This window comes from Boleophthalmus pectinirostris, unplaced genomic scaffold, assembly GCF_026225935.1.
Source record: "Boleophthalmus pectinirostris isolate CB_2022bp ecotype Guang Dong unplaced genomic scaffold, ASM2622593v1 HiC_scaffold_5, whole genome shotgun sequence".
Classification (NCBI taxonomy): domain Eukaryota; kingdom Metazoa; phylum Chordata; class Actinopteri; order Gobiiformes; family Gobiidae; genus Boleophthalmus; species Boleophthalmus pectinirostris.
In genome coordinates, this window is record NW_026571404.1 from 30969722 (window position 1) to 30996267 (window position 26546).

At 39.1% G+C, this 26546-nt stretch overlaps 3 protein-coding genes across 4 annotated transcripts in view; 1 reads left to right on the forward strand and 2 right to left on the reverse strand.

The window, feature by feature from the left end:
• The window catches only part of dlg5a (discs, large homolog 5a (Drosophila)), a 95609-nt gene extending 90977 nt beyond the window's left edge, over positions 1–4632 (reverse strand). The window contains 1 exon segment of the mRNA XM_055162578.1: positions 3866–4632. Within this exon segment, the coding sequence (XP_055018553.1) occupies positions 3866–4166 (301 nt within the window). The 5' untranslated portion in view covers positions 4167–4632.
• A 5593-nt stretch (positions 4633–10225) lies between these two features.
• On the reverse strand, positions 10226–22383 carry anxa11a (annexin A11a). 2 transcript variants are annotated; one of them, XM_020939632.2, is made up of 15 exons: positions 22224–22383; positions 20796–21075; positions 20408–20487; positions 19542–19886; positions 18780–18867; positions 18542–18636; positions 18189–18302; positions 17308–17398; positions 15889–15968; positions 15748–15804; positions 15152–15245; positions 13826–13921; positions 12295–12353; positions 12049–12171; positions 10226–11436 (listed from the first exon to the last, which is right to left on the reverse strand). In XM_020939632.2, the coding sequence occupies exons 2-15, from the start codon at positions 21070–21072 to the stop codon at positions 11377–11379; spliced, it is 1659 nt and encodes a 552-aa protein (XP_020795291.1). In that variant the 5' UTR covers positions 21073–21075; positions 22224–22383; the 3' UTR covers positions 10226–11376. The 2 variants fall into 2 exon arrangements, with proteins under 2 accessions (XP_020795291.1, XP_020795292.1); XM_020939633.2 differs by having other exon boundaries at positions 19542–19754; positions 22224–22382.
• A 1773-nt stretch (positions 22384–24156) lies between these two features.
• zcchc24 (zinc finger, CCHC domain containing 24) overlaps positions 24157–26546 on the forward strand; it is a 126776-nt gene continuing 124386 nt past the window's right edge. The window contains exon 1 of the mRNA XM_020939648.2: positions 24157–24681. Within this exon, the coding sequence (XP_020795307.1) occupies positions 24442–24681 (240 nt within the window). The 5' untranslated portion in view covers positions 24157–24441. The remainder of the gene's footprint in view (positions 24682–26546) is intronic.

Here is a 26546-nt window from a genome sequence, read left to right on the forward strand (position 1 = left end):
TTGTGAAGGGTCCCTCTCTGCTCTGGGCTCTGGGTAAATAGTAGCCTTTACACCATTAGTACTACACTCCTGCACGCTCACATCAACTAGCAGCAAATCAGCAAACCAGGAGGTTTAAAATAAATAAATCCTTACCCTTTATTTCTCTATCTTACCTTTAACAAACAAGAGTCGAAATCTTTAAAGTATTGCCCTTCATAATCACAGAAAAAAAACAGGGACCAATTTTGTTGCGGCTCAGGTGTTCTGATTAAGAGTAGATCAGGCTTTGTGTTTGTGCCGCCAGAACAAGGAAGTAATAAAGCTGTAGGAAGCATTAAGTGATCAAGTCAGCAGCAAGAAAACCAATACTCCCACTCCCACAGGAGTGTGGAATACTACTGAAAGGGAAAACTGCATTATAGTTACACCTTCCAATTCAAGCTTATACCAGAACCAATACCAAAGTAATATACCAGAAACCACAGTGTAGACATCCACCTCTCATTGTCTTTTCCTATCAATACAATGACCAAGATAAGAGCTCTATTCCAAGGAAAGGTTGTACAACATGAAACAGTGACTAATAGCACAATTGTTGTTTTGGAGATATGCAAAATTTGAATACTGAAATAGCAATTTTTTTTTTCTACACTCAGGACACAGTAAATGTAGATGATAAACAATAATACTGAATGCTATTGCACCACTGACACAATAACCCCAAAGCAGGATTCCCACACAAAACTACAATATTTACAGTATTGTCAATGAACATGAGCCACAATAAATGAAACATTTAATGGGTTATAGAAGTTATTAAGTCAGCCCTCTTCAGCTCAAATTTTATCATAGTACAGAAAAATTACACTAAGTTCCTCTCTTGTACAAAGAAAACATACACAGAATAAATATTGACCTCTAAAAATGATTATTCCATTGATCATGTATTGTATAAGTCTACAAACACATCTTGTGCCATTCTTGAAAGTCATTTACAGGTACAGTTCTGATGGACTATGAAAGGCAGGAACAATGACATGACAATCACCAAAAGCGCATATCGTCACAGAGATCAAAAAACAATTAGATTTTTATCGCCACTTTTCTCAGGCTTGGAGATATTCATTTTTGTCATTATCGCCAACTCCAAATCCAGGGTCAGATTGACAGTAAATAAAGGAAAGACAGAACTAAAACTAAATCAAGGCTTGACCCAAACCACACTGAAACTGAACCAAGACCAAGTCAACAAAGTGGACCAGTCTAGGACCCACAGGACTCACGTCTAAAACAAGATCTGTCCAAAACAGGACAAAACCAAGACAAAACCAATAATGCAAATCAACGTTCGCCAGACCCATTTAAAACTCTACTTAAGAGAAGTTGAAATGAAATATGCCGTGATTCTTCAGCTGCATATTTTATATGCACTATAGATTAATTCTAGAAATACAATTGTAATCTATGTATTAATCTATGATCTTGGCTAGGGATGTAACGATATCAAATTTCACTGTTACGATTATTGTGAGAAGATGATTTAATGAATATTTGCAATTATTGACACATAACAAAACAAAAGTGAAATCCTTCATTTTCTTTCATTCTAATCCATTATCACTCCTCTCACATATGGCTAGCATTACAAAATCAAACTTTCTTAATGCAAAAGTTAAGTAATAGTGATATAAACAGTCTCATAAAAAGCACTACACATTTTAAGTTTACGTTTGTGGAGTCAATATTGAAATGATTTTGCTCTTACAATTATATTGTGACCTGAATAATCACGATTATTGATTAACGTAATTATCTTGATGTTCCTCCTTTTAAACCGGTCTAAATGAAAAAGATTCATCTCAAGGAACTTCCTGGTAAAATAAAGGTTAATCATTAAATAACATAAAAAGTAAATACAACCACTAACAAAACCAAAATTTAAACCAGAATTAAACTAGGGATGTAACAATAATCGAAATATCATGATATAGTATCATCAGAGGTCTCACAATACATGACACATCTCACATGATCCTTTAGTCCATTTCAGTGCAGTCTACATGAAGACTGTTATAAGCACTTTAAATCTTAGTCCTATCGATTACATCTTGCACATCACATTTTAAGAGGCAAAGCTTCTATACTCACAATTTGTTTAGTCCGAACAAAATACTGGAAAAAATATCATACTGTAAGATGTATATCGTGAAAATATTGGATATTGTTGCATCCCTAAATCAAACAATGCTCAAACCAGGACTAGACTAACAAAATAAACCTCAGCATTTCATAACTCCTGTGCCGGCCTTTGCTTCACCTCTGCCCTGTGCTCTCCAGCCCTGAGACCCTGAGGCCATGTGGGCTGTAGTGAGTAAGCAACTGTCCTCACTCACCCAAACTTGGCCGAACAGGCAAAACTAGACTTTTACACGTGGTTACCCTTTGTCTCCCTAACCACCACTGCTCAAGCTCTCTTCTGTAAAGAGAAAGAACTCAACAACAAATCATATTTCACAACAACAATGCTGCACAACTGAATGCAGAGATTTAAATAGGGGAAAAAATAGCCTATGTCAACACAGCTTACTCCGTGGTACGCTAAAGTGCACTGAACACAATGCTTCAGGTTAATAAGCATGCATGGGTAGGCTGCGCGCTCACTCGCTCGCTCGCACACACCCATGCACAGGTCGATACAGTCCAACATGTCAGCGGTAACAGCGTTGTCATGGAAACAGGTCCGGCTACCTAATGTACCATAACTGTATCATGTCACCGGCAGCAAATTGGACTTAGAGGATATGAGAGGATAGACTTATAGGCAGGTTGGTGACACTCAAGATAGAATCATCACAGTGGTACACAAAAGGTTAGTATGGGAGACATCAAGCAAACTATAGTGGGTTTGGTTGTGTCATTTGGCATATTGCAATGAATGGGAGACAGCATTGTGCCAGAGAGGAATAGCAAAGAGGGGAGCAGTCCATCTTGACTAAATTAATCACACAAGCTGTGCATAGGTCTCCAGGGTCTGTGTGCATATTAAGTTTAAAGACACAGGCCACAGAACTATAAGGTTCAAAACAAATGTTCAATGAATGGTATTATTACAATGTCAATAACAGCATAATATGATATCTGTGTAATGAATGATGTGTTTATATTAAGATAAATTAAAATCTTTTTCACCTGATTGATATGGTATTAAACATATATCTAGCATTTATTTCACGATAGAAGTTTATATTGCTAAAAAATACTGAGAAAAAAATGCTTTCTCACTGTGAGGGCAGTGTTACCTCTCCACAGATCTCACCTGTAACCTGGCCTGGTGAGATATGATTAAAACCACACTACGGGACTTTCAAGGCATACCAGTAACATGTATAAGTAGACAAGCAGGTGACCACTCACCAGAAAAGTTACAGATTTCATCTTTAAAATGCTATGGTAGAATATGTCGAGATGCCACTGTTTATAGTTCGTATCTTTGTTACTAATGGATCGATCAGCATGAAACAAAGACTGACTCAAAGCTCAACATCTACAATTATGGTGATTTTTAAACACACACAAAAATTTTGGATCAAGATTAGAAAACTGCAGTTCATGGAGACAATGACTACCAAAGAATGACCAGGCTAACTTGTGAATTTCCCATTTGTATTTCAGCTAACCTAACCTAACCTTATTCTCCAATGAGGTTCTGATTAATTCAATGCTAGAACCTTAACTGAACCACAAATCCACGCTTTGTAGGATCTGTGCACGCTTTCACCAACCTGAGACCACCCAAATGGCACGGAGAGGTGCACGTACCACCACGCAGCGTCTGGTTTACTCATTTCAACATTCCTACTTCTTACAAAACCGTGACCCTTACCCGTGGAGTGGTCTACTGGTCCACCGTTGTTCCTGAACAGGGCTGAGTGAAGATCGGGATAAGCCTTCTCCAGAGCCACGCACAGATCGGAGAAATGATCGCTCTCCTTGTTCATCAGCATCTTCAGAAGGTGGTCCACTTTCTCCGCGCTGGACGTGCAGTTTTGGTCCAACTCGAACCGGTCCAGCTGACTCAAGGTCCCGGAGACGATGAGCAGCTCGATGACTCGGTCCGCGTCTGTTATGGACTCCAATAAGTTCTGGTGGCACTGGTCGAGCAACTCTTTGTGCTTTGGCTCCATTGCTGCTGCTGCTGCTGCTGCTGCTGCTACTGTTGGCTGTAGTAGTTCCGTAGCTTCCCAGGCTAGCCACCACCACTCGGCCAGGCGGATGGGAAGATCTCCTCTCAAAAGTACCGAGCGTAGGATAAACTCAACTTACCGTGGCTCGCAGAAGTTCGCCGCGGCATTTTAGGCTGCGCACGGGAGCGAATTTCAGCGCATATTGGAAAAGGCACAAGAAGAAGCCATATTTGTTGCCCAAGGCTGTTGACTGCACTAAACAGCGATACATTTTCCCATTGTACGTAGTCTCGTGGTGCGCGGTTCAAGTCGTGTTCAGCTTCCCGTGCGCGTACGAAGGAGACGAAGGCATTTTGCTCCTCGCGTGGCGCATTTACGGCGTTTTCTGCCCGATCGAGCGCTGGGAAAAGTCGCCTGAACTCCTCCGTCGCTCTTCCCACTACACTGTATCCTCCGCCATGTCTGGGCACAACTCAGCAGCTGCTCCGCGCTGTCAATCAACGCCGGGTTCACTGACCGAATAAGGTAAAAGAGGGCGGGGTCTAGCGGAGGACACGCCCCTTTCTTCAATGGGCGGACACGGCGGCTCGTAGTACGTCCATGATCCCAAGTGGAAAATGAGAATGGATAGATTTGCATTTTATATAATTTTTTTTATGTCTTAAAGCCAAAACAAAACAAAACAATAACAAAACTGACATACATGTACACTTTGATGGATAATTATACATACGAGGAAATCAATACAAGAGATTGAGGATAAATGAAAATAAAATCCTAATTCTTCTGTAATATTGAGTGTTTTGGTTGATTTATTGTTAAAAATACTGTTTGGTGTTTGAAGATAATTCTTAATTTCTAGCATACTGATTTTAAATAGGGGTCTGGAATTGGAGAATTTGGATTTATGGATATGATTTTTTCCCAACAGACACTAGGGATGTAACAATAACCATAATATTGTGATATCATAACATCAGTGTTCACACAGTAATATCGAGGACCATCACAATATATCAAATTACAAGTCTCTTTGCTTAAATTAAGAGTTATGGTGCAACAATATCTTTAAAAAAAAAAGAGAGAGAGAACTACATAGACCATGATCCTTTTCTCCATTTCAGTTCAGACTACAAGAAGAAATAACAGTTCTAAGCATTTTTAAGTCTTATTTCTTAGGATTAAGTCTTAAAAAAGGTAGCATATTAACAGTTTATCCCCCACAAAATATTACAATAAATATCATACCGTGAGATGTATATTGCGAAAATATTGTATGGAGAGATTTGGATATTGTTACATCGTGAGCCTCCCCAACATATCATGAGCTTCTCCACGATATCGCAATAAATATCATATCGTGAGGTTCATACCGTGACAATATCATATCGTGAGACTTGGATATTGTTAGACCCCTGGAATGCACAGGTTTACTAAATATTCATTTTTATATTGTTTAGTGGGTTATTATGCTTGAGCAGTGATGGATGTTTTTTTTGCAGGATAAGTGTTTCTAGATTTGAGTATTTACAATAATAAAAGAGATGGGGGTATGTGTAAAAAGAAAAAAAAATTGATAGATTTGCTGTGTAACATTTGCAAATGTTACACAGTGGGTATGTACCAAAAATGGTACATAAACAAGCTGAAATTATTTTTATAGGATTGTATAAAGCATTTCTAGAAATAAGAAAGTTCAGTGTAGTGCAATCATTTCCTATACTTCTATTTTTTGTCTTTTCAATAGGCTAATAACATTTTAATACCTATATATTTTTCATTATTTACTGCGTTGTTATCTTCCCTTATGTTTTAGCTAGCTTAGCTTTACAGGATTTATTTACAATAAAAAAGTGGTGTAGCCTGTTTAATTGTTTTTTCACCATGCACAAATGATGCAATAATATATAATGTTGTTTCCTCAGTAAACATACCCAGAGTTGTGTTTTGTTTCATTCACACATGTTTCACACACAAATCCTGCATATCTATTCTGTGTTCTTCTCTCAAACTGAAAACACTGCTTGTTCCACCTTGTGATGTCATGTGGTCATACAGGAAGTGCTTCACTGTATTCTTAAACTTCATACACCTTCACTAGAATCATTTGGATAATTTCAGCCCTAATATTACCAATCTCTACTGAACAAAATATAATAAATGGCTGTTAAATTGAAAAATACATGTGTGAATGAAACAAAACACAACTCCAGGGATGTTTTTAAAGAGGTAACAACATTTTAATACGATCTATCTCTCTATCTCTCTATTTGTTTTTACTCGCTACGTGCCACAGAGAAGGCTATGTTATTTCCATGTATATCCCCGTAGTCATTTTTACCCATACACTATTTCCATCTCTTTATACCATTTCTATACAGTTGCAGCGTGAATGTAAAAACAGGTGGGCATTGAAGCAGACGTGAACATAAGCCAGTAGATGACATTTTCATTGTGAGCTATAGGCTTTGTGAATACAACCCGATGATGAAGATGGATGCACTCCTCCTCCTCCTGCAATCTATAGCCAGGCTCAGAGAACAGATCTTGGCACAGGCAGGCAGGCTGATGTAGCTACTATAGGCAAACCTCTCTCACTGTGACCTTATTCATAATGCTAGCAATCACGTTTACTCTGTCACTGCTCTGGCTCTGCTCCCTCTCTCCATTTGCCTCTCGCTTTCTCTCTCTCTCTCCCTCCCTTTGCTGTTCTTCCTCTCTCTTCTCTCTTTCTCCATCTCAGCCTCTCGCTACCCCCCTCTTGCTTTGTCTGTCTCTCTCTCCCTCTCTCTTTCCACCTATAACCCCACTCTCTCCCGCTCTCTCTCTCACTATCCCGCCTCTCTCTTCCTCTATCTCCTTTTCCCTCTCCCAACCCCCCCTCTCTCTTTCTCGCTCCCTCTTTCTGCATCTCCCCCCTTTCTCTCTCTCCCTAACTCCCTATCTCCTTCCCCCTTCTCTCTTTCCCTTTCTCTCCTTCTCTCTCCATGTCCCTCTCTCTCTTTCTCTCTCCCCTCTCCCCCTCTCTGTCTCTCTCTCTTTCCCCCTGTAAGCCCCCTCTTTCCCTCTCTCTCTTTCTCCCCTTTCTCTCTCTCTCCCTTCCTCGCTCTCTCTCTCTTTCCCCCTATCGCGCTCCCCTCTCTCTCTTACCCTATCTCCCTTTCCCTCTCCCTATCCCCCCTCTCTTTTTCTCGCTCCTTCTCTCTCTCCATCTCCCTCTCTCTCTCCCTCACTCCCTGTCTCCTTCCCCCTCTTTCTCCTTCCCCCCTTTCTCCTTCTCCCTTTCCCTTTTCTCCTTCTCTCTGCATGTCCCTCTCTCTCTTCTCTCTCTCCATCTCCCTCTCTCTCTCTCTCCCCTCTTTCTCTCTCTCCTCCTCTCTCTCTCTCCCTCTCTCTCTCCCCTCTCCTCTCTCTCCTCCTCTCTCCATCTCTCTGTCTCACTCCCTCTCTCTCTGTCTCTCTCTCTCTCTCTCTCTCTTTCTCACCCTCTCCCTCTCTCTCTTCCTCTCTCCATCTGTCTTTCTGTCTCTCTCTCCCCGCTCTCTCTCTCTCTCTCTCCCCTTTCTCCTCTCTCTCTCTCTCCCTCTCTTCCTCTACCTCTCTGTCTCTCTCTTTCTCTCTCTCCCCGCTCTCTCTCTCTCTCCCTGCTCTCCCCTTCTCCCTCTCTCTCTCTCTCTCTCCTCTCTCTCTCTCTCTGTCTCTTTGTCTCTCTCTCCCTCTCCCTCTCCCTCCCTCCCTCTTTCCCTTTCTCTCTCTCCGCAGTGCTGGCTCAGGCGAGTGTGTCCACGTGCTATTCCCTCAGATAAGATTTTAATTATAATTCATTCATATCAGAGTAATGCAAGTGGCCTATAGTGATGATGACACATTGGTCTCTTGTGTGTTTCTGAGGACAAGACCGCAGCATGAAAATGAAGAATGAAAAGTAAAGAGCAGATGCGAGGATGGTAGTTTAATTCCCAGCTATGCAAATTGTGTCCTTGGGCAAGACATTAACATTTTGTCTGTAGTGTTTTCACAAAACACAAAAGCTTGGTTTCAGTTTTAGTTACCAACGTGAATGCAATACAATGTAATTTTCAACACTATCACAGTGTGGTCTTGCACTTCTGATATAGATTCAGGAAAGATAAAGGTAGGCCTATTTTGTACGTATACCTAGGGGTGTGCAAAAATATCAAAATAGTCCTATATTGTATCATTTAATGTGATGATACAGTATCAATATCATGGGCTATAGTTTTGTTGATGTTTAGTGGAAGGAAACTCTTTTATGCAACACGTTTTGAGGATTAAACTGGGCTTGTTTGTATTAAACCATATAGAATTGCAAGTACACTGTATCGAGATATGCATCGACATATGTATTGAGATATGTATTTATACTAGCCCTGATCTTAATAGTCACCCCAACGCGTTTCGACTACTTAGTCTTCATCAGGGCTGATTAAGTGAGCAGCAGGTATGACCATTTATAGGGATCGTGATCCCAGACCCACAAACAAAATCTCCAAAAACATTTACATGTTGAATCCAAGTATATTGACAACATACCATTCATAACACAAAAGACAAATAACACTGTTCTGTATAAGTTGGAGTACAGTCCACAATACATACATCCCTTAGATTACACAGCACACTTCAAAACTAGTTTCAATCAAACACCATCAAGAAGAAGAAAGCACCAGAAATTTCGTATCAAAGGTAATGAGAAATACCCGGGTATTTGGTGGCCAATCTTGACAATTGGCAACAATGTGATAAAGACATGGCATGTTAAGGTTTTTTTGTGTGCGTGTTTTGTTTTTTAATTCACACGTTTGAGTAACCCTTTATGTTTAGTCTGTCTATATCTCTTAAAATGCTCTGTTCCACCTTGTGATATCATGTAGTGGTAGTTTTCAAGTTAACAGCTCCCTTTTACCTTTTGTACAGTTGAGATTGTCAACACCAGGGCTCAAAATAATTCGAGTGATAGTGTATGGATCTTAAAAACACAGTGGAGCACCTCCTGTATTACCACATGACATCACAAAGTGGAACAGAGTGTTTTTTGAGAGAAGAACTCAGCCAAAGCATGCAAGTGTAATGTGTTAAATGTGTGAGTGAAATAAAACACAAATCTGGGTATGTTTGTGATGAGGAAACAACATTACAACATGGATGGGAAAAAAGTGTATCGGACCTTTAGTATTGCAAGTATAAATGCAATTTTCAGTCAGAGCCAGAGGCCACTAAACGATTTGTTTTACAATCCTGACCCACTTAAAAGAAGTACTATTGTAGATTCATATCCAGTCTGTGAGAGTGGCTCATTTCCACAGGCCATAAGAAGATAGTGGTGACAGTGAGCGGTAGCTACATTTTACTGCAGTGTTGTTCTATAAAGCTTAATAGAGAATGTGACAGAATGGATCATTTATTCTTCACTTTCCGGGTGGGTTTAATTACATTTAATCAAAGCCGCCCTGAGCAGGACTGGGCCTCGTACGCGTGATTGCTGATTGCGAGGATATTGGAGCTGTGAACTGAAACGCTTCTCTTTGTATCTCCAAACGTCATCTGGTGATGTCTAAATGACTTTGTGAAGAGGCTTCTAATCAGGCCTAATCTTCATTAAAATTCAACTTATTGTAATCATAACATGGATCTCGGTCCCCCGCAGCTCTCCCTGTGCCACTTCCGCTCAGCTCCAGCCTGATCTGATGAGAGCCGAGTCCTCCAACATGGCCGCTGCCCCAGGGTCCCCCCGGGGCCCGACACAGCCGCAGACACAGCTAGTCTTGTTTAATGCGGCCACGGCAGCTTTATGGATGCCATCAATTCCGGGGGCTCTCCCTCTATTCACGTCTGTGTTATTGATTGTAGCGCGGTTAAGACACAGTGGAATGGGCATCCAGGCGAAGAGCGCGCGTTTACTCAGCCAAGTGTGTTTAAGAGCGTTTTAAATGGACCCAGGCAGGCTTAATAAGGCGTGAGGCTTCTATATGTAAAGACACGCACAGGTCATGCCCTCAAGGCGTTGTACTGTTTACTGTATTGATAAAATTCAGTCATTTTTCGTTCACATGGGTTTATTATTTGTTGGTGTGGCAACTCTTACATGTGTGTGCTCATGCATGTTACGTAATGGCAGCATTAAAGGAGATATTTAAGTCTAAAAAAAGACATGAAAAGCCTTGCATTACAATAAGAGGCATCTATGCTATAGAATACTATACAGTGTGACACGCTACCGCCCCCTGCAGGAAGTTTACAATAGGTCAGCTTCACAACTTACAGCTACATTAGATTAGCGCCATTGTACATTAGGCGTCAAAAATGAAACATTAGATAGTTGAAATTCATTGATTACAGAATAAATTGTATAAATAATATTAATTTAACTTGATTCAATGAGTTGACTTATGGATGGGTGGAGCTTTCAAATTTCAAGTGTTGAAACATGAATTAAATCCTCTACTGAATGTTACATAAAATAGAAATGACTAATCTTTTGTAATTCAGAATATAAAATATAATATATATATATGTATGTATATATATATATTTATTTATTTTTTTGCAGTTTTCGTAGTTAATAGTACAACTAAATCAACATTACAACTGATTTTTTTAAAAAAGACCCTCACTACCAGTACTACAACAATTCAATCAATTCAGTTCTTTTACATTTATTTTACTACCTGCTCCTCCAGTGCCATCCTGGTCCTGTAACTTTCGAACTCAGTGATTTAAAAATATCTGGCCATATTTCCTCAGCAGTGATAACATATATGCTTAAATTAAACATTACGTTATCCATAAAATGTGAAGATATGTTTTTATACATAAGCGTCCACAAACATTTATAGTAAACAAAAACAGAAAAGCAGAGCTGCATAGAGAAACATGCTAAATTTAGCACAATGGTAAGGTGACTGCTACTTACAATATTTCCATTAGTAAGTTACATTTCATTATAACTGCTAAAATACTACCTAAACATATGTAAAAATATGTACGTTGCGTGAAAATATATGGAAATTTCTCCTTTTAGAAATAGCTAAAATACAAAACAAGCACATTCATGGAGTAGATATGTGTGAGGCTATATCTTAAGCCTACTGTAGATAAAGATTGCATTGACAGCATTGGCACGGCATATTGCATATAGCATTTTCTTTGGTACAAGTGCAGAAAACAGAAAAAAAATATTATAGAACGTTCAGTCATTTCCTCCACACAGCTTCAGTAGCAGTTTCTTGTAGTCTCCAGAAGTGTCCCCCTGTTAACAGACAAGGAAGTTTCTATTATTACAATAAAACTGACTACAGCCTACTAGTAAGGCTGAATGTAAGAAGGGTTCAAACACAGCCCAGGAGAGATCGCTCAAACATACATGGATGATATCTAAAACCTCCTCAGGGCTGTTTTTGATGAGGGAACAACATTATAACAAGGTAGAAAGCAAAAAATAAAAAATAAATTTAGCACAATACCTCCTCTTTAAAGTTGAACTATGCAACTTTTTGATAAGGGCTCCGTCACCTGCTTGTTTCTATGGACATGTCATTGCTCTGCCTGGAATTTTCCACAGTACGACATTAAGCAGCTCTACCTTACATTTATGAAATTACACATGGCTTTATAGCTCAAAAATAGAAAAACAGGCATTCTACAGGCATTCTGACTGTGAGCAGGGATGCCTCTCCACAGATCTGACCTGTAACTTGGTCTGGGTTGGTCTCCATGAAGATAGAAAGGTTTAATACCACAATGTGAAACACACCAGACACAGCAATAACATTTCCACAGAGAAAAGCATTTGATGGATCCTCCAAGAGAAAAGTTACACAAAACACCTTTAATTTACAAACAATTATCCAAAGATACTTACAGAGATATGCGTGTAGAGTGACTTCCCATAGTTCTTGACATATTCCTTGCGGATGTCCAGCATGTCCACTTCCGAGCGGGAGACCATGATTCGGATCAGGGTTCGGTCCTTAGTCCCAGCTCCCTAAAAGAACAATGTACACAGTGGCTTATTATTAACAATCTTATTATTATATACAATATAATATATACAATTATAAATCGAGGCAAAATACAATGTAATACAATAGAAATCAGTAGGACTTACCTTCATGGCCTTGTAGAGCCTCTCAGCAAAGTAGGCAGGTGTGTTCTTAATGCACTTGACTGCATAAGAAAATATATGTTACTCATTCATGACGCAAGTACAAGAATAGAAATGACTTGTTAGATATATTTGTCTAGTAATTGATTTAGTACTGCCATAATTCTCTCAGTCATTTTGAGTTTTATAGATTTTGTTTTTTGAAATAAATTGCTACTACTTGACAATTTGTATCAAAGTGCATTTGGGACATTAATCTGCAGATTTTGTTCTTTCGACAGGGTAATATTGACTTGAGCTAATGAATCAGTTAATGGAACACAAATGGGATGTCTGAAAAAGCCGCCAGATTTCAACATAATGAAAAAAATCAATTTCAGACGATGAAAAAACATAACTGCACGTAAACATCAAACCCAAACTTATAAAGACATATGACTGTTGCAGCAAAATGGCACACTTCAACTAGGGATGCACCGATCTAGCACTGGAATCAGATATCAGCGTATATTGGGAGATTTGCTGTATCAGATATCAGCTTCCAGATATTGCTTCAGACAATATCCTGGTTTGACATATAAATTCATGTAATAAGACTACAGTATTTACTGGTCATAGTCAGCCCAAAAAGTCTCATAAGGTTTGAATTTTTATTTATACAAAGCTGTTTAGTAGTTACTTGAAAGGGCCCATATTATGCTATTTTCTGGTCTATGTTATAATGTTATTGTGTTATGTCATGTTTTGTTTCATTAACACATTAACACAGAAACCCTGCATATTTTCCACCTTGTGATGTCGGGGTAATACATGATGTGCGCCACTGTGTTTTTAAACATTGCCAATCTCTACTAAACAAAGGTAAAAGGTAGCTGTTAGCTTGAAAACTACTGCTTCATGACATCACAAGGTGGAACAGAGCATTTTGAACTTTGGATGAAGACAGATTAAGAATTTTCAGACATGTGAGAACAAATCAAAACAACTTCAAGCATGTTTCTGATGAAGTATCAACATTCTAACATGGCTAAAAGCTCATGAGAGTCAGTTTTAAGGTAATATGGCACCTTGAAGGATAAATACCTACATAACACATTTGGATCAGTTTTGTCTTATGTTAATTCTGTTTAAAGCATACTTTAAAAAGGCGAATACTTAAAGCTATAGTATCGAAATCTACTGTATATTGGAAGTGAAAAAGCCGTATCGGTGCATCCCCAACTTAAACACAACAAAACAAACCACCACACAGTAGTAATGACCAAATGAACAAGGTGAAAGTTGCAATGCAAATCAGTTGCTACTATAAAAAGTTACTATACCATGTGCCTGAGCATTGTTGGCAAAAAGAAAGACACAAAGATGCAAATTTTTACACTTTTTTTTTTTACACTACCTGAATGCTTTCGTCATACGCATGAACAATGAGTCAGTAAGGCAGGCTGCATGTAAACTAAAGACAAGCCTTGACATTTAGTGCAGGTTTTCAGGTTTTAGGGTGTGGCAGATTTAACACTGTTTTGAGTACACTTACCGACAGCCAGCATGCCACTCTCCAGATCTCCAGACATCTCACGGACTATACTCTTCTCAATGTCCCTGCCACTCATGCGCTGGTACTCCATAAATACTACAAAACACACAAAAATATTATGTTTTGTTCATGTTCATGGCCTTCTAGTATTTGAAGTCATAATTTCAGATAGAAAGGAGAGGCCTATATAACTCTATCCTGTTTTTGAAAGAAATATCCAAAATAAAAATCCAGAAATATTTGTTAAAATTATTTGTTAGGGACTGACAACAATTTTGTCTTTCTGAAGATATTGTGAAACAAATTATATCACATTGGAAATCACAAGGATAGGCCCAGTAATTACAGACATACTGACCATAAACTAGGTCAATGAATCTGAAATCTGACAGTTAAAACAGCAAATTCTACTACAGACTTCTGACCTCTAGCTCAGTTTTCAGAGTCTACCATCACATTTTTACTTGTACATATACATTTTATAATTATGCCTTATTTGACACCAGTCTCTTGCCATTTTTGCTACTTATTTAGAATTAATTTAATTAATTTATTTACTTATTGTGATGTGTGAGCTACTGTGTGTAGCTTTAAAAAGAGCTTCGTTCCGGCTGCTATTGTACTTATGAATAAATTGTAATCTATTTATCTAAGATTGTGTGTTTTTAACATATTTAAGATATATCTATTGTGATTTTAGCCAAGCGTGATGATTTTAATTGGTTGTTTATGGAACAAACCATTCTGCACTGGAGCACTGTAACATTTTATTTTGTAATTGTGATTTTATGTGTGTTTTGTGGATGGATGAAATGTGAAAAGTGGAACCTGTCTCTCAAATCTGCAAAGCAAATTTACCTACAGGTACGAATAAAGCAACCTAACCCTAACCCTGTGTCCCAATAATTTGCCTTGTGGATTAATAGTTTGTATAAGTCTAAGTCTCAGTCTCAGTCTAAGTCTAAGTATCACATGAATACAGCCTATGACATGTTGAACCATAATAGGGATTGGCACTACAAACCTGTGTTATTAAATGTATGTCTTTCAACTATCAACAATGGCTATCTGATTGAAAAATAATACCACCACTATTTTAAGCTATAGTGAAAACAAATTTGTTTCACTTTCATTTACTTGTGCTAAAATAATGTAGATAGACCTGGTAATGACAATGACATTAGCCAATAACCAGGACAAAACTAAATATATTCATCTGGCCTCCATTTTAAAATACCCTATACGCAGTTATAAATGTATTTATATAGCTACTACTTTGCCTAATTTGTTACTATCTTGAAAACTGTAATTTGAAAGTGAAAGTACCTGCTCGAAGATGGGTCTTACTCCTTGCACATAAAATAGCATTAAATTTAGATTCGTCAGTGCCCAGCTTCATCTCTCCAGCAGCATACAGCGCCTATAGGAATTGAAAATATTATGTCATCAATATTCACCAGTACTATAATGCTGTGAATACAAAGTTAAAGGGGTTAAAGGGCCCATATTATGCTATTTTCTGATCTATGTCATAAAGTTGTTTTGTTTCATTCACAAATAACTCTACACATATAAGCTGAGTTCTTCTCTCGAACAGAAAACAGTCTGTTCCATCTTTTGATATGTTTTTAAACACTAATACACAGAATAATTTTGATACTTTCATCCATGGAATTTCCAATCTCTACAGAACCAAAGGTAACTCTTAAATTAAAAACTACCTAACTACTAACATGATAGCACAAGGAGGAACAGAGCAATGAGATTTGGAGATGTACACCAGCTAATCATAAAGGCTTACTCAAATACGTGTGAATGAAACAAAACACAACTCCAGGTATGTTTCTATGATCTACCAACATTCTAATCTGTCTTAAAACTCACAGGAGTCAATTTTGCGTAATATAAGATCTTTAACTTACCTGAGCATCTTGTTGGGCCAGAGACATATCCACATGTTCTCTTTCATCACGGTTGCCCTAGTTTTCACATAAAAGCAATCAAAAGTAAGTCAGTGAATAACAATGACAGATAAATATAATGGCGGGACTCGAATGTGATACCTGTGAAAGAGAAACCAGCAGTCGTCTGAAGTGTCCAGATGTGTCGCTGCTGATCGCATCCTCCATACTCTTTTTATATTCTGTAAAACAAACCATAAAAATGTCAATATAAAATGGTGAATATAAAAGTCATTAGCTAAGATTTATTGGCTCTAAGGGTATACTTGGCAAATAAATGTCAATTATACATTGTTAAATTTGAGGAAAAAATACATTATACTGAGACTTATGGTTAAGATTTCAAATGGCATATTCTGTGCCAACAACCTCTCTGACCATCACTAATCATCTCATCATGCTTACATGCACATATAGAAGACCTTCCAGCAGGGGTGTAAGCCCCAGATTTTGGGCACTGGGTACAACTCATCTTTGTGATCCCTCATGATATGCTGTCTAATGAAGAATGCGTATTACACACTTTCTGAGGGCTCCTTTCTGCACTGGACCCTGGGTAAACAATGCCCCTCCCTCCCAGAGGAAATACTTTCAGGGAATGAACCAGCCAAAGCAAGAGAGCGCAGTAAGAGTGAGGCCTTTCCTGATGTATTCAGCTGGATCCCCTGACCCTACCTGGCTAGACCTCCTGTCAAACTGCACTGAGACCTTGGACTGAGACATAAAGGGAACTGAGAAGCACAGTGGAAAAATTGCAGCAAAATTTGAATTTCCCACAGCATATAAGTATCTCTCTGTCTCTCTCTAAGACAAAACTAATCCAAATGTGTGATATAGCTCTTATTTATCTCAAGTAACTACGGAATAACTTTGTGTACATAAAAATTCAACAATGTATATGTCCAACTAGGATATTGGCTGAACCCAAGCCAGTATCCAGTCCAGCAATTGTTTTCAGTATCGGCGTGATTTCTGGTGCCAGTATCAGATCAGTGAATCCCTAGTAATATATTTTTAAGAGGAAACATGGCTGCAATTCCGTTTTCCCCTCTGACTACCAATCGTCCCATCATACTTTGAAATTCATACAGGCAAACTAAGTGAAGTGTCTTGATCAAAAACACAACAATAGTCAATCCTTTCTATGAGAAGGCACAAACTGATGTTTATTTCATAGTTACACACTGCCCCTCACTTACCTAATTATTACTGTATCATATGTAAAAAGCAAAACTATTTTTACATCCATCTGACTTCTCTTTCTATTTATTTCAGATAGTTACTCACTGCCCCTTGTGATGTCGAATTGATCTCATTCTAATAGCTCACGAAAATACCGTATGACACAAAAAAAAAGCAGAACAATCTTGATATCTAACTTCCCTTTCTTCTACCATTCACAACTGTGCGTTTTTATGAAGCAGTCCCCTCACTCAATCATTAACAGAGCTGTGATAACATTGCTAAAGGACACACATAGCTGAGACTGCATTATTGCTGCCTCCACCACAGGCATCTCACCTTCTTTGTAAACACGGCTTATCTCTTTAATTTCAGCGTTTGAGCGGGAGGAGAGGATTTCGATCAGGCAGGCTTCATCAGTTCCAGCACCCTGTCAACACAACACACCAATGATTACTGTGTACACTGGTGGGATTGTAGTACACTGTATGTAGCAATCTGAAGTTATAGGAAAGTATAATTCATCATTTGATATTTGTCCAGCAGCTGTGTTTGATAACTGATATTTGTAGATAGAAATATAAAGATTATTAATACACAACAAGGGCCACAAATTTCCATTTTAGTATACAAACATGTCACTTTTGTAAATTTGTATTTATCTGGAATATAAAACAGCCAATGGACAAACTGCAATGTAAATAGACACATAGAGATTGGATCAAATATCAGCAAATTTTCAATATGGGACTTTTTGGGGAAAAAAGAAAAAAGAAAAATTTACAGCATGGCTATTGTGTACAGACACACCTAGATGCTTTGTAGGAATATTGAAACACAGAAATGATAAACACATATGGACTTTAAAAACACAAGAAAGCCATTTTTCCCAATTACTCAACTGCTTACTTACTTACAGAGTTGCAATTTTGTGTTTTTATTATTATTTGACTGCAGTCTGGTGATGGTGTATGTGCTCAAAACCTGCATAGGGCATTTCTGAGTGCTCAGAAAAAACTATTTTGGATTTATGAAGGAAAATACAACTCCAGTTATATTTTTGATGAGGGAGCATCATTATAACATGGTTAAAAAGTCAAAAAAGTACATTTTTCATAACGTGTTCTTTAAAGCCCTTCATGAACATGGATGGGTATTTTTGAGCTGTGAAATTAAAACACTGTTACAGCATTAGCATTATAATACCCCCTCTAACTCACTTTAATAGCACTGTTGATTTCGTAGGCATCTAACTGGGTTGGGGTCTTCATCATGGCCATCACCAGCTTCCGGAAGTCTCCTGACAGCTCCGAGTGCAGATCCTTAATCAGATCCTGAAAGGGAAAACATGTTCGGAATACCACAGAAGCATCATTAACCTCTGCTGTGAGGAGCAGGCACCACAGAGCTCCGCATTGCAGCTATAACAAGCTATGTGGCCATTCAACCCCCCACTTCATTTTACTGCCAAATCCTGCACCTGTTGTCTGCTGGTGTTGTTATGATGCCATTTTTCAGACTAAGTTAGTAGTGAGTGGATCCTAGTTAAAACATATGGACTTCAAAGTGTTACCTTTCCATAGGCAGTTTTAAAGGCTTTAAGGCAGGCCACACGCTGTCTGGCAGAGCGACTGCCCAGTAAGTCAATAATGGCTTGCTCATCAGTTCCTGTAATAACAATGGAAAGGTAAATATTAACACCAAATACTTAAATTCTATTCACAACAACTATGTGTTTTTTAAATATATAAATAATGGATTGTTGAAGATTTATACATTATTAAAACATACAGTTAAACTTGTAAACTCACCAAAGCCCTTCATGGCCTTCCTGAGGACCTCCACATCTTTGAGAGGGTCAGCTCCAGGATAGTCCTTGATTGTTCCCCTAAATCCTTTCTAAATAAACAAAACAAAACACAACATGTATTACTTAATTTAACAAACAAATATTATGAATAATTATAAACAACTAATAATACAATTTTAAAATGGCACACTATTACGTACGCAGGTTATTTTCTTACTGATATCACAAGTTTCTAGTTGCTGTATAAGGAAAGCAGCGAAGGCCACAGAAAGGTTCTTATGTTTAATAAAGGATCCAGAGCTCCACACACAGAGCTCTGCCTCTAATGCTACAACAAAGAGAATAAATCACAGGAGCTGATGGATTTTATACATACTGGTAAACAAAGGGTGTGTTGTAAGGTAATAAAAGGCTCATGATACAAAGGGAACACATTAGTGATGACGTAACTATGACCATTCAATTTACATCAAGAGCAGATGAAGATTAAAACAAAAGTATATTTTATATCTTTACGTATTGCTGATATACATTTTACATATGAGTACATAATGGCCTTTTGTCTACTCTGTGGTTTTCACACATACATGTTCTGAGTGCAGCCCTCATGCAACACTGCAGCTGTTTCCTCTGTAATACAGCTCTACATAAAATACGGTCACCAAGACAGTGGTGCATGCACCTCATATGCACTAGCCTCACTACAACTCACCCTAATCAACCCACTAACCCCAAACCCGAAAAAAATCATACCACCACTTACATTGACTTTTGGTACGACTGGCATGGCCCCTCCTCCATAACCTGGCATTGGGTTAGGTGATGGGGCCTTGGGGTACCCAGGCGTAGGTGCTGGTGCTCCTCCAAAGCCGGGCATGGTTGGGTTGGGTGAAGGCCCTTGAGGGTATCCTGGCATGGGCTGCCCTGGTCCAGCGGGGTAGTTCATGCCTGGTGCCTGAGGCTGGGGTGCTCCTGGCTGTGGGTACAGGCCACATGACTGTTGGTTAGGAGGGTAGGAGGCACCATAGCCCCCCATATGTGGGGCTGCAGGGTACCCCCCAGTGGTTGGAAGAGCAGGATAGAGCACCCCAGGTGGGGTCTGGTTGGCCTGTGATGTGGAAAGATTAGAATCCAATAATATGCTCACAGATTTTAGTTTTTTACATCAAGCACAAAGCAGGATGCACCTTTTTTGGATTTTAATCATTACTATGAAATTATGTTTGCAGACTGAGGTACGTGTATAGTTTTAGATTGATTGCAGATTGTGTTTGTTAACACAATACTGAAATAATATCCAAATAAAGTGCATTTATTATTATGAAAATTGATTACTACAAATGGACAACATTGACTAGACACAAAGCAACAAGAGGTGATAAGAGTTGGATAAAACCGAAGAATAATGTGTTGATGTACTGGCTCATGCAAAGAGATGGATAGGTAAGGCTGGCAGCACAAAGGGAATACTAAGGACTGTAGAGACGGCTTTGGAAAAGTCTTACCGTGACCTGGACATGTTAACTCCCTTTAATGATTCAATAAATTATGTTGACTGTAATATTTAATGTAATAATCTTATTACAATGTTTGTGTTTTTGAAGAGGCCTGACGGACATAAAAACGTACCATTCCAGGATACCCAGGGTTGGTCATGCCGCCAAGACCAATAGACGGATAACCTCCAGTGGGACCGCCTCCCCAAGTGCCTGTCACAGAAAAGAGCCTCTAAGTAACAAGTAAGTAAAGTAAATTGAGTAAACAGAGTAAACAAAGGGGCCAGGGCCTGACAAGGGTTTGACTGTTTTAAACAGAACGGAGTCATGCTTGCCATAGCAATTGCTGATGAAGTTAGCATTTAGACATTCTGTCGACTGAGAGTCACACGATCTAGAAGAATCATGTATTTTGTCAATTTGTCAACCCAAAACATAAATGCCCTGGACCAAACAATGCAAGCCAATGTATTTATAATATGGCCTGGGCTGTTGTCTGTGCAGTAAAATGATGACGTTACCAGGGGGAGGAGCTGGTGGGAAGCCTCCAGGCTGAGTGGGGAATCCTCCAGGTGCAGGAGGGTAGGCTCCAGGCTGTGGAGGGTAGCCCCCGGCCCCAGGCTGAGGGGGGTAGCCCCCGGCCTGAGGAGGGTATGCTGGGTAACCTCCTGCCTGAGGGTAGGCTCCGGGCTGGGGGGGATAGGACCCGGGCTGTGGGAGGTATGCTCCAGGCTGTGGTGGGTATGCTCCCTGAGGGGGGTATCCTCCTCCCTGGGGGGGGTATCCAGGATAGCTCATAATCTAAAAGACAGGAACAGTTTAGTCAGACTGCTGTCAGTCAGCAGAACACAGGTAACATGATGCCAACATACTTCAGTAAAACAAGACTCTATGTTGCTACTTCAGCGTCAAGGTTGATGTTTATAAAACAAAATGCGGCACATTATATTTCAGTCCTTGAAACATATATGTATGCGATCTTAGATTGCTAAACAGACAAAACTAACATTGTTCGGTCAAAATAAGGTAGACTTATATTTACTTTAACTTAAGTTAGTCATAGAAACATATCATAAAAACAAATTCCAATGCAAGTGGATGGCAGACTTTTTATAGCAAACCACTTGGGAATGAGGAAACTTTCTGGCAGCCTTAATAACACTATGCAAAGTTTGAGGTCCACTTGTTCCATGGTAAAACTGACTGTACTGGACTCCTCCTCCACTGTTCATTTGAAGAAAACCAAATACAGAAAGCTACAGGGTTTTTTTTTCTTTTTTAAAACAGTTCATTATTAAAATAGCAGCTCCATTGTTATAATGTGTATTCTATGTGGAATAAGCATGTATTCTATGTGGAATAAGCATGTCCCTACATGTATGGGCTATATTGCTGCATGTACTAGTACATTAAAAAAATGCCTGAATCCGGAAGTACGGTTTTCCAAGCGCTTTTACGCAAAAATTCCGCTTAGTGACATACGAGTAATTGCGCAATATAATCAATAAATTGACACAAAAGCCAATGTTTATTCTGTCGTGACTGAACCAGTGGAATACATTTCCCAGAATTAGAGACACCTAGTAGTCGTGGAGAAAGATAGCTAGCTCAAGTTTACGCAGCGCACAGGCCTGTACAAAAACTGGATAACTTACTGTAAAAACGACTTCTAATAGCTATTTAGGAAAAGTTAGAATTCATCAAGAATTCACATTCACAGAACAGTCACAGAGCAGAAAAGGTTTGCATTAACAGAAGCCTCGGGGGACTAGGGGGGTATATTTTTAGCTTTACGCTAAAGGACTGAAGGCTAGAGCCGTGGGTATCACGGTGACTGAAAACTTTAACCTTAACAAGAATCTTTACAATGCAGTTCCTATTCTAATGTCGCTTGTTTTCGCATCTTAGCACGGAAGAAAGCGTTCGTTGAAATAATTGGAGTTACTTACTTGGATTGGTTAGATTCTTCCTGAAGTGCGTCGCGCAGTCTTGTCTACTGCGTAAGTGTATTTAAGAGAAGTGGGTGGGACTCGGAGTTTCCATTCGGAGCACCCACCCATTTGTCCGTCACACAGGACTGACAGGCAACAACCATGTGGCAACAGCCGTAAACAATGTGGAATCACACTCTATTCACCTGAACACACACTCGCTTTTCAGGTATGAAGGTTTATGAATGAGCGAATGGAAACATGGAAATATGGAAACAAGCGGTCATTATACTGCAGACGTGACGCCATCATAAAGCTATAGCCTATATAGATATAGCCTATGTTATGAGCTTTTATCAATGAAAGAAGGCACTCTTGGACACTTCATTTATGACTATATTTGTCAATTATTATACGAATAGTGCTGATTACACATGCGTAACTTACTATAGATTCCCATCACTTTGGAAAGACCATGAGACTAATGGAAACATCACCTTTCTCAAATTCAGTTTTTTCTTTTTAAATTTTCTTTCTTTTTTTTTTTTTTTTTTTCATTTGCTACCATTGTAAAAAATATTGAAATATTTAGGAGCCTGGTACCTGGAAAGAAAAATACAGGGTGAGTCAACATGGATCATTTTTTCCATTCATTACACATCTGAGTAAAATAAAAATAACAACAAACAAAAAAAAACTAAACAAAACTAAACAAAAAAACAGGTTTATCTGGTTGTCTGTGTCATCGCAACAGTGTCAACGTAATAAAGTGGTGTTCCAACCGGCCACAAGAGGGAGCCCCCGCTAAAGTCTTCCCTCGTAGTGAGTCGAGTGTGGCTGCCCCCTGTGGGCTGTTCCACGTGGGTCTGGATCCTGTAGTGAAGTTTGCCCATTTGTCCAGCACTTTATGTGTGTGGACATAACAGGGCAAAGCATGTGTGAGAATGTCATGGAAACACCCTGTTATCAGACATACAGTAAATGACACTGTCTATAGGCAGGGCCCCTCACTGATAACAGGAGAGGCTCTCATAGACTCATTAATGCAACTCCCCCCTTGCTTATAAGACATGTTTTAAGTATGTAGGCCTGTATTTTGTTCTGCTAAGATGCTTTTGCTTATCTGAAAATAAGAACATTACACAATTGTTATTTACTTATTTCTTATGACTCCATTTAGCAAATTTTGTAGAGAGCTACTGACATAAAAACGACTTTGATCTCTATTAACAGCACTGTAAGGCAGCAACTAGGCCTAATAAAAGTTTAGATAGCTGTTTTTTATTCTAGTTTATGTAACCTAATGTTATAGGTTATCATAGTTTTAAGATTTAAAAAAAAAAAGTTTGACTATCATTAGAATTTACAGGTGCAGTATGTAACTTTTTGTTTGGGGATCTGTCACATGGTTTCTTCTATGGATATGTCATCGCTCCGCCTGGAATGTTCCACAGTATGACATTAAACTGCTCTACCTTACATTTATTCAATTACAGGTGGTTTTATAGCTAAAAATATCTAGTTAAACACGCATTCTGACTGTGAGTGCCGTTGTACCTCCACAGATCTGACTTATAAATTGGTCTGGTTTGGTCTCCGTTAAGATAGGCCTGCCAAATTGTGAAACATTCCAGACAAAGCAATACAGTTTCCATGGAGAAAAGCTTTTGATGGACCTTCAACCAGGAAAGTTATACAATGCACCCTTAAGGATCATAAAAAAAATAGAATAATGTATAAAAACTACATATAATACTCAAAACAGCTACATAGCTCTCTCGACATTTGCTTTTTGTTTGAATATGGCCAATTGTTAATGTAAAGTAGTACCACATTACAGTTGGTGTTTGTGGTGGCGGCCCTACCCACCTTTTGGTCTTTGATTGAGTCTGCGCTGAATAATCTGGCCTGTCACTCAGCCTAACGTGCGCCGTGACGCAAAGACGCACTCATTACATATTCAAAGACGCTCTCTCTCTGCCCCGCTGCAATAAAGGCAGATAACGGGGCATGGGGCGCAGGGAAAGTTTTCATACTGACATGTTAGCGCGATGACTTGCGAGTAACATCTGATTGGGACGAGGCTCCCGGCGTGCGGCGGAAGAACCAGGGGGACGTGCCATTTGCCGGGACAGGGACCCGCACCGTACGGAACCTCAACAAGACCGCGAGAGAGAGTTGAGACGAGTCCAAGAAGCAGCGGAGGGAAATCTCGTGTGTCCATCTGAATGAAAAGATGAGCTTGTTGTCTGCCATCGACACGAGCGCCTCCGTGTACCAGCCCGCGCAGCTGCTCAACTGGGTGTATCTGTCCCTGCAGGAGCCGCACCAGACCAGCGCGTTCGACGCCTTCAGACCCGAGCCCAACTCTTCCCACTCGGATCTCAACTTCAGCAAGACTCCCGCGGCGGCCGACCTCAGCTCCCCGCTCAACTCCAACTATCTCAACAACTTCTTCCAGCTGCAGCGGAACGAGGTGAAATATGGCGTGGTCAAATATTCACTTTTTACGCACTGTCACTGTCGCAGAGTTTTGCAGTGAAGTTCTGGTTAATTCTGGCGTCCATGTGTGTCCACGACAAATGTTCTTCTTGCATGTGGCTATTCCTGTAGGATACACAACCGCCATGATATTCCACAACATGGATAAATCCGTGCAAGTTTACTAATATTAGCGTTAAAGTCAGTGCACACATAGAATGGACCTGTAAGGTAATAAATACAGTTAAGTTCTGCAAGAAACACAGGCGTCATTCCCAAAGGGGCAAGTGGGGCACGGACCCCTCTATTTGGCTACTCAAAAAATATTCTAAGATGTAACAGAATGTTTTTACAGTAAAGTTGACAATGGACAAACCCACATTATTTTTGACAATCCAAAAAATATTAAGAAAATATTTGGATTGATAAGTATGGTGGTTATAGTTGTATTCAGTTCAACAGGAGCTGCCCTATTTCACTGTTTTTCAATCTTTTTTTGAGTTGTGGCAGACTTAAGATGTTGAAAAGATGCAAATCCATCCATCCACTAAAACATTACACCAATTTTAGCTACAAAAAAAGTGTAATTAATATCTGTCTCATTGTGTCTGGCTCTAGGAATTTTTGTGTTTTTAATATATTTTCTAGTTTGAAAGTTTGATTCAAAATGGCAGATTATTACCATGAATAATTTGTGGAATTAGTTAACTAAAATTTGACTTTTTTACAAAGCACATCGTTGATCAGGGTACATTAGCCTGGCCCGATGGTTGAAAATCACTGACTTATTTCATTGGTTATTACAAGCTTTAATTAGGTTCTTCTGTTCTAATCTAACGACAGTAGTCTACCCAAAAAACTAGTGAGACAATGTATAACTATCTGTTCTACAATAGCAGATGTTGTCATAAAAGTACATCATGTCTAGTGTATGTGAATTTATGAGCGCATCTGTATTGTGCAGGCCATGTGTGAAATATGAGGGTGGATAAACCCATGTGTCGCTGGTAAAGTAGTTTGTGACAGTTTGAGTCTGAAGAATGGAAACTGAAGAGACACTATCCATCTCAAGAGAACAGATAGTCCGATATGACTTGAAGTCATGACTGGACCAATTTTTTACTTAAATAAAACACAGAAAACAATATGCAGGCTATTATGAAAATATGTTACGTTTTTACTACAGTAGTATTGGCAAATTGTTAATAAGCAACAAGTAATTTCTTCCAACATCAAGGGATTTGTGGTCCAATTAACATCCATTTTTGTTATTTTGGTTAAGGTTACTATCTTGATACAGCACATTTAAGTACTTAAAGGTTCACTGTGTAACTTTTCTGGTGGAGGGTCCGTTAAATGCTTTTCACTTTGGACATGTTATTGCTGTGTCTGGAATGTTTCACCGTATGAGATTAAACCTTTCTATTATTGTGGAGACCAAACCAGGCCAAGTTACAGGTCAGATCTGTAGGGAGGAAACCTCGCTCAGTCAGAATGCCTGTTTTTTTTTAGATAGATGTGAGATAGATGGACTGTTTTGTGAATCTGAGACTTAATTTCATGTACCACCCACATCATGGATGGCTTGCAGCTAGCATCCGAAACATGTTAACAAAGTAAATACATCTTCTACTAATTTGTCTTTAAAAAGAACCACCAAAAGTTGCCACCAATGATGTTTCCTGAAGTTGGTGATGGCTGAAAATAAGTCATGTAATAATTACCAGATCACTGTGGAAAGAACATATTTGAAGTAGTGAAAATAGCTCATAAAAGTGTTATTTGGTTAAGACCTTGTATAATGAGACAAATTAAAACAATATGTAAACAAGCTGGATTGTTGCCATTGGCCAGTTTCCA

What these genes read in the sequence shown, in the direction of transcription:
- anxa11a (XM_020939632.2), bottom strand. Translation starts at nt 21,072, where the DNA reads ATGAGCTATCCTGGATACCCCCCCCAGGGAGGAGGATACCCCCCTCAG. An exon ending in TGGCCCAACAAGATGCTCAG is followed by an intron (nt 15,246 to 15,747) that starts GTAAGTTAAAGA and finishes CAATTCCTATAG; the next exon opens with GCGCTGTATGCTGCTGGAGA. An exon ending in GGCTCTACAAGGCCATGAAG is followed by an intron (nt 12,172 to 12,294) that starts GTAAGTCCTACT and finishes TTGTTCTTTTAG; the next exon opens with GGAGCTGGGACTAAGGACCG.